General features: G+C 45.6%; 1 protein-coding gene across 2 annotated transcripts; it reads right to left on the bottom strand.

Annotated features, from left to right (window-relative positions):
• Positions 1-42: 42 nt before the first annotated feature.
• On the bottom strand, positions 43-8,195 carry Arl2bp (ADP ribosylation factor like GTPase 2 binding protein). Of its 2 annotated transcripts, none has more exons than XM_031340917.1 (6): positions 7,915-8,195; positions 7,151-7,212; positions 3,288-3,394; positions 2,129-2,214; positions 1,158-1,254; positions 43-330 (listed from the first exon to the last, which is right to left on the bottom strand). In XM_031340917.1, exons 1-6 carry the CDS (start codon positions 7,950-7,952, stop codon positions 229-231), a joined length of 492 nt encoding a protein of 163 aa, XP_031196777.1. In that variant the 5' UTR covers positions 7,953-8,195; the 3' UTR covers positions 43-228. The 2 variants fall into 2 exon arrangements, with proteins under 2 accessions (XP_031196777.1, XP_031196778.1); XM_031340918.1 differs by lacking the exon at positions 7,915-8,195 and adding an exon at positions 7,585-7,838.
• Positions 8,196-8,285: the final 90 nt, after the last annotated feature.

The raw sequence follows: 8,285 nt of genomic DNA, 5'->3' as shown, positions 1-8,285 counted from the left end.
GGGACAGGAGCGGGGAACATGAGGGTTACTGACTACAGGAAGGAGTTTCTGGACAAGGGCCAGAAGGGTCAGTCATGTTTTCCAGGACTCATCAATACTTCACATGAACAAAGGGCTGTGGCACAGTGGGTCTTCGCAGGATGTATCAGTCATCATTAGCCCATGTTTCTCTGAACCTGCTGGGCCGGTGACCTCCTATCAATCACGCCTGTTGAGTGAAGGTGGGACCTAGTGCCGTAGGTTGTTCTGGGAAGCTGGCGTAGAAGATGACTTACACAGAGAAGTCACGACCAAGCCACTGCTTAAATCCAGTCCTCGGCCTTCCTTTTCCTACAGGAGAAAGCAGAGAACTTCAAGACACCAGGAATGGAGAAAGCTTTCCCAGCTCTGGAGCATCTGGGGGTGAGGAATAGTGGGACAGCCAGAAGTGTGCGAGCTGCCAAGGAGCATGTGGAGAGAGGCAAGGCAGCAGGTCATTTCCTTTCTCTCAACGATGGCCCTAGACTTTCTTGGGGCCCAAGAAATGGCTTGGTGGTTGAAGGCACTGATTGTTCTTCCAAGGGGACTGGATTTGATTCCTACCATCAAAGCATCCGACTGTCTCTCATTCCAGTCCCAAGGGACACTACCTGATTTTTTGGCCTCCATGGGCACCAGGCATACATGTATGTAGTGCACAGACATACTTGTAGGCAGACACTTATATACATAAAAAATAATAAATGAAATTTAAAAAATATGACTACCTGGGAATGGGCATGGTGCCATGCTTTTAATCCAGGTTCTCAGGCAGTTGAGAAAGAAGGATGTCCCAAGTTTGAGGCCAGCTTGATTTACATAGCAAATTCTAGGCTATATAGTAATACTCTGCCTGAATAAATGTATACATAAGTAAACAAGGTGGCTTTTTTTTTTAAGGAGCCTGCATGAAAAGTGACATAATGAGACTTCTTTATTGGGAGCCCTGAGCCAGTTTCATCAAAACATACAAGGTCCTAGCCAGAATGGAGCAGCAACTATGTATTCCTCAAAAGCCACCAAACTAACACTAACCATTCATTTCAAGGGAACAAAAGCTAGAGGATACAGAGCAGGTGGTTGTCTCTAATTTCTGTGTGGCTTGTTGAGGCTTAAGTAAGCTAGCGGTCGTAACTTACTGCTCTGTAGTCCAAGAACATCTCCTTGAAGGCCAGAAAATCTGTGAATGTGAGCAGCATGTCAAAGATATCACCAGCCACTTCATCTTTATGGTGCCTGCAAAAGACAGAGTGTTGGCCTTGTGAAGAGACAAGACTCCCTTCAAGATGCACAAGCTAGGCATGGTGGGGCATGTCTATCAACACCTGGGAGGTGGAGGCAGAAGGATCAGGCGTGTAACCAGCCTTGGCTATAAGAGACCCTGTCTTACCCCCATTTCCCCCCCCCCCCAAAAAAAAAAAGTGGTTGGAGAGAAGGTTCAGTGGTTAAGAGCACTTGCTGCTCTTGCAGAGGACCCAGGGTTGTTTCTAGCATGCATGTGGATACTCACAATTGCCTGTAACTCAGTTCTAGAGGATCTAAAACCTTCCTCTGGCCTCTGGAGGCTTCCTGCATGCCTAAACACATAAACTCATACAGGCTCACATACATACACATAAATTTAAAAATCTCTTTTTTTTAAAAGATTTATTTATTTATTTTATGCATATGAGTACACACTGTAGCTATACAGATAGTTGTGAGCCTTTATCTGGTTGTTGGGAATTGACTTTTAGGACCTCTGCTCGGCCCTACTTGCTCAGGCCCTTATTTATTATTTATTATTAATATAAATAAGTACACTGTAGCTGTCTTCAGACACAGAAGAGGGCATCAGATCTCATTACAGGTGGTTGTGAGCCACCATGTGGTTGCTGGGATTTGAACTCAGGACCTTCAGAAGAGAAGTAGGTGCTCTTACCCATTGAGCCATCTCACCAGCCCTAAAAAATCTCTCTAAAAAAAAAAATAAAATAAAACTTTGCAAAGGCATAGAGGGCCTCCCACTTCCATTCAGGACCCAGCCACCCAGTGTTCTCAGTGACAACAAGGAAAGAGTGGGGTTTCCTCAGTCTAGGGGAGGAAAATGGGAAGCAAAAGCTTAACTCACTGCAGTGTGGTTGTGAAGGCCGCCATGTTGAAGCCTGGGATACGCTCCAGCAACTGTTCTTCAATGTACTTCTCTACCAGAGAAATCTGCAACAGTGGAGACAGGGAGGTGTGGATCCTCTGGTCATTACCTGAGATCGTGTGTGTGTATGTGTGTGTGTGTGTGCTCGAGCATGTGCCTTGCACATATGCCATTAAGTGTAGATGGCAGCAGAGGCCAGAAGAGGGTGTTGGATCCTCTGGAACTAGAGTTACAGGTAGTTGTGAGCCACTGGATGTAGATGCTGAACAGCTCTGCAGTCTTCTGGGAGCCATCTGTCCAGCCCTGTGGTTTTTTTACTTATCATTATTGGGTTAATGATGTATGTGAGTGGGCATGAGTGTGCTACAGTGTGCATGTGGATATCAAAGGACAAGTCCATCGGAACCAGCTCTCTGCCTCTGTCTTTACATTTTACCCACTGGCCGTCTTGCTGGCACTATTTTTTCACAGTAGACAAATGTAAGGTATCACAGCTGAGGACAAGAGTATGGTAAAGGCAAACTTGTTTAAAACCAAAAGTTGCGAGCTCACCAACTACTTCATAAAAACCCTTTAGAAATAGCTCCAAGATCTGGCAAGAGACAATGATGTGAACCAGATTCTAACCAGCATTCCTCTGGCAGTGCTGGCATATAGAAAAAGCAAACTAATTCCAACTTTTTTTTTTTTAAGAAATAATCTTGCTAAACAACCTAGGCTAACTTGAAATTTACTAGGTAGCTCAGGCAGGCTTTCAACTTGCAGCCATCCTCCTGCCTCAGCCTCTTGAGTGCTAGTGGCAGGTGGCTACAGGTGCCACTATGCTCTGTAACTTTTTTTTTAAAGATTTATTTATTTATTATATGTAAGTACACTGTAGCTGTCTCCAAACACATCAGAAGAGGGCGTCAGATCTCATTATGGATGGTTGTGAGCCATCATGTGGTTGCTGGGACTTGAACTCAGGACCTTTGGAAGAACAGTCAGTGCTCTTAACCACTGAGCCATCTCTCCAGCCCCACATTTTTTGATTCTAATTTAAACTTTTTCATAGTATATATTAATTATACATAACGGATCTAAGTCCAGATCTTAAAGGAATCCTACTTTTTCTGGTAGAAGAAACAGATCTACTTACATATTCATTAAAAATGGGAGTGTAGGTGAGTTTATTCTCTTCTGTGTCTTCAAATTCCTGGTAGTACTTGTCCATGAAGTTTCTCTGCAATAACTGGAACTCATCATCTGATACAATTTAGTAAAATTTAAAGTTTAGTAATATATACCTAAAATTTAAAACAGCTGGACAGTGGTGGTGCACGCCTTTAATCCCAGCACTTGGGAGGCAGAGGCAGGTGGATTTCTGAGTTCGAGGCCAGCCTGGTCTACAGAGTGAGTTCTAGGACAGCCAGGGCTACATAGAGAAACCCTGTCTTGAAAAACCAAAATAAATAAATAAACAAATAAACAAACAGATAAAACATTAACCTTTTATAATAAGCACTTTGCTGGCTTATAAGTCTTTGTGACTACTTAATTTTTAGCTTTTAGGACAGGATCTCCATAAATACATATTCTTGGCTGACCTGGAATTTAGACCAGGCTGGCTTTGGACTTGTAGCCATTCTTCCAACTCTGAGTGCTGGGGTCACAACTACCCACCACACCAGGTAGTAGTGGTACATAGCTGTAACCAGGAGGCAGAGGCAAGCAAACCTGAGTATGAAGCCAGTCTGGTCTATAGAGCAAAATCTAGGGTAGACAGGGCTATATTGAGAAACCGTTTCAAAAACTGAAAAAACAAAGAGGCAAAAAGCAAACAAAACACAGACATCCACCCACCCACCCACACCCATACAGAGAGACAGAGAAAGAAAGAAAGAGAGACCATAATATATCCAAACAGGATACCTGGTGCCTTGTGACCCCTGATACACTAATTGACCATGAAGAACTATCTGGTATCTCCCTTTAACACGTTTTTTAAATAGCCCTGGCTGTCCTGGAACTCACTCTGTAGACCAGGCTGGCCTCGAACTCAGAAATCCACCTGCTTCTGCCTCCCAAGTGCTGGGATTAAAGGCAACCATTGCCCGGCTGAAATTACATTTTCATTTACTCATTTTTATGTGAGTATGTGCACCTGCTTTCTATGGCATAAGGGTGGACGTCAGAGGAAACTTGTACAAAGATCTTTCCTCCTACTGTCCACATACAAGGGTCTTGGGAATTGAATTTAGGTTATCAAGTACTTTATCCACTGAACCATCTTATTGGCCATCTTTATTTCTAAACTACATACTTATTTTGAGACAGGGTCTCACTGTGTAGCTGACTGGCCTGAAACTTGCTATGTAATTTCAGGCTAGCTGGGAACTCACAGCGATCCCCCTACATGTTGGGATTAATGCATGTGCCATGGTACCCATCCAAAGGATGGGTGTGGATTCTCTCCCTCTACCATGTGGGGTCTTACAGATTAAACTTGGTCGGTAGGCTTGTGAGCTGTCTTGCTGTCCCCCTTTCTCCTATTTTAATATCATTTTAGCAGCAGTAGTGAAAACCACATAGTTAAAGGGTGGGGTCTGTAAGAGCTCAGATTGCCTGGGTTCAAACCCTACCTTAGCCATATACTTTGTATGATTTGGACAAGTGACTTTATTTCTGTAGACCCCAATCTCCTCATCTGGAGCATAAAGATGACTGTTGTGTGTGTCATAGGGACTTGTGTCAGGTGAATTCAGAGAAGAGTTCAGGAAGAGAGTCACAGCAAACACTCAAGGTCAAGAAGTAGAGAGTTCTGACAATTCTGAGCCAACCAGCATTTCTACAACTAAAAGGAAATCTTCAAAAGCAATCCAGAGTTAATTAAGCTCATTTCACCATGATAGGTGGGATATCCATGGTGGGCAAAACAACTGAGAACTCCTCAGGAGAGGGCTTCTGGTGAGACATAGGATCTAGGGGCTTGGATCAGGACTGCATGTAAAAGGTGATTTTACAGACTAACCTAGGTTAAGCCATACATCCCAAAACCAAACAACAGAGTCTTTTTTCAATTGCTAGGGAAGCTGATAAGTTGTCAAGTTTAATTTTTTTCTTTCTTTCTATTTGTCTTTAACTTTGGATTTATTACTGCCTGCTGGCCACTTAGCAGAATGGAAAGATGCCCAAAGGGACCTGGAAATAGGAATTAAGAATGCAAGGGAATAGGAAGGCATGGTAGTTCGTGCCTGCAATCCTGAGGCAAGAAGACAGGAAGATCAAGACTCTCCTGGACATTAGACCCTAAAAACAAAACTCTCAACACCGAGCCAACCAACAAAACACATCAAGAATAGAAAGTGTATTGGCTGGTTTTGTGTGTCAACTTGACCCAAGCTAAAGTCATCAGAGAGGAAGGAGACTCCATTAAGGAAATGGATCCAGTTGGTCCACGCCTTTAACTCCAAGAGAATGAGGCCAGCTTGGTCTACAGAAAGTTCCAGGACAGCCAGGTCTACAGAGAAACCCTGTCTCAAAAACTAACAATATCAAAAACAAACCAAAAACTAAACAACAACGTTGTACTGGCTGGTTTTGTGTGTCAAGTTGACACAAGCTGGAGCTATCGCTGAGATAGGAGCCTCCCTTGAGGAAATGCCTCCATGAGATCCAGCTGTAAGGCATTTTCTCAATTAGTGATCAAGGGGAGGACCAGCCCATTGTGGGTGGTGCCATTCCTGGGCTGGTAGTCCTGGGTTTTATAAGAAAGCAAGCTGAGCAGGTCAAGGGAAGCAAGCCAGTAAGCAGCACCCCTCCATGGCCTCTGCATCAGCTCCTGCCTCCAGGTTCCTGTCCTGTGTGAGTTCCTGTCCTGACTTCCATTGGTGATGAGCAGCAACGTGGAAGTGTAAGCTGAATAAACTCTTTCCTTCCCAACTTGCTTCTTGGTCATGATGTTTTGAGCAGGAATACAAACCCTGACTAAGACAGACAACAACAAAAGAAAATGCAGAGATCCAATCAGATTTGACACCTTGTTTCCTGCACGGACAAGTGCTGTAGAGGGTTATGGTTTATGTTCTGTTCTATTTTAACCTATGTTCTGTAGCATGAAAATGTTAAAGTTCAAAACGATATTAACAACCAAAATTGTCCTTACTGTATATGTGACATAAAATTGGCCAATATCACCTGAAGCCTGGCCAAGAGCTCCGTCCTATCTACCAGTTGACTGGTTTCCTGAATTGGTCTCTTCTGAAACCTTCAATCAATGGCCGTTATTTAAAAGGCATTAGAGCTTACAGGGCAGAACCAGGACCTGAACTCTCCCATCTTCTGGCCTCCACCCACCTGTGTCACAGACTATAGAGATGTGCCACACACTAGGTTTTGGGTTCTTTCTTTTTTTAATTATATTTTTACTTATTTTGTTTTCAAGTGGGTGCATCTTGCTACAGCCTGTATATGGAAGTCTGAAAACAACTTTAGGGAGCCAGTACCACTTTGTGGATCCTGGGGATTAAACTAAGGTTGTCAGGCTTGTGGGTGAGTGCCTCTACCCACTGAGCCATCTTGTCGACTCATACGTTGTTTTTAAGACAACAAAACTCAATATGGCTTGCTTATTATTACATTGTGCTGCGTGTTAAAATTTTCAGTGTTTTGTGTTTTAAAAATCAGCTCTTCAAATTTATTTTTCTGCATGCCCTCATAAGCAGAGGTTTGGGGTGTTGAGATGGCTCGGGGGCTGAAGGCACTGCTGTGTAAGACAGGTGATGAGAGATCAACCCTCAGAACTCATATAAAGGTGGAAGGAGAGAACCAACTCCACAAAGTTGTCCTCTGACCTCCACATCTCCATAGTGTCCTGGCAACAACCCCACCGGAGATCCATCACATATGTAAATGAATACATTTTAAAAATTGTTTTAAAGCAAGGGTCTACTTGATTTAAATCAAGGAATTGACCAAAGGAACTAGAGGGCGCACAGGTCACTTAGTGGTGTAGAAACTTACCCATAATAATGTCCTCTAAACATCCAACCACAGCATCAAATTCTGCGTCAGAGGCGGAGGAGCTGGAAAACACATCAGAATTAGGTGCTGGTCCAAACAAAGATTTCACGAGCTGAACTTGTGTTTTTCTATGGGTAAGGGGATTGAACTCAAGGCCTCGCACACACCAGGCAATCACAACAAAGCCCATTAGCATTTTTTAAATGTAAGATTTCCAACGTGCATAAAAACAATAATAGCAGGATGAAAGAAGCTCCCATCACTCAGTTTCACCAATCAAGGATTACTGTATAGTATAGAAATTACAAACACAGGAAAACACCCATGACGAAAACCGGTATGACAATCACAAAAAAAGCAAACAATTTGGGTAGCTGAGGCTGGTGTGGCACATCTTCAGACTTCCGTGTTTATTGCCCGCGGGATTTACTCACCGCATCCTGGCTCTTAACGCCACAACTATCTGCTGGTGAGTGTGACCACACGCCGGAGGAGCCCCGGCCTGGGAGGTAACTGGATCAGGAGTGGCTTGAGACAGGCGGTGAGGCCGCCGCCAGGCTGGGCAGCTCAGGGCCTCTGGGGTTTTGCTGACCGCCACGACTGAGGCCAGAGGATTGTGATGGAAGCGCTGGTAATCGGTGACACATGCCCGCGGTGGCCGCGGGAAGAAAACGCCCCACTAGAGAGGAGTCCCGACCGGCCAGCCCGCGCCCCCGAGGACATCCGCAGGCCGAGATCGAGCAGACCCTGGCCACGTCACTTACAAGGACAGCGCGAAGCTCTCTTCTTCTAGGGCGTCCATCGTGGGGGCGCCGCAGTCATCAGCCCGGGCCCGGGGCCCTGCCGCCTCCTACCGCGCCCGCCGCCGGGCCGGGCTCCTCTTTGGCCCGCGCGGCCTCAACCGCATCAAGGGCCCCGCAGAAGGCCGCACCTGCGCCCCGCCCGGCGATCGCGCGAGGCCGGGGCTGCGGCTCCTGGCTGGGCCCAGCGCCCGCCGGCCTCTCGCGGGGCCTCCGCGCCTGTGTGTTAGCGCAGGTAGTGCCCGCAGCCCCGCCTCCCGTCACCATGGTTACCCGCGGCTCCAGCAGCCAATCACAGCCTCAGGTTCCAGTCTCGTGCAGAAGACGGCAAAAAA

This window comes from Mastomys coucha, unplaced genomic scaffold, assembly GCF_008632895.1.
Source record: "Mastomys coucha isolate ucsf_1 unplaced genomic scaffold, UCSF_Mcou_1 pScaffold22, whole genome shotgun sequence".
NCBI lineage: Eukaryota > Metazoa > Chordata > Mammalia > Rodentia > Muridae > Mastomys > Mastomys coucha.
Note: the sequence above shows the minus strand (reverse complement) of the source record. Positions and strands in the feature narration are given on the sequence as shown.

Excerpts from the sequence above, each read along its gene's own strand:
- Arl2bp (XM_031340917.1), bottom strand. The coding sequence starts at position 7,952 with ATGGACGCCCTAGAAGAAGAGAGCTTCGCGCTGTCCTT. Across the intron at positions 3,395-7,150 it reads TTTAGAGGACATTATTATGG|ATGATGAGTTCCAGTTATTG; the intron begins GTAAGTTTCTAC and ends AAATTGTATCAG. Across the intron at positions 331-1,157 it reads TGTTCTTGGACTACAGAGCA|GAAAAGGAAGGCCGAGGACT; the intron begins GTAAGTTACGAC and ends TTTCTCCTGTAG.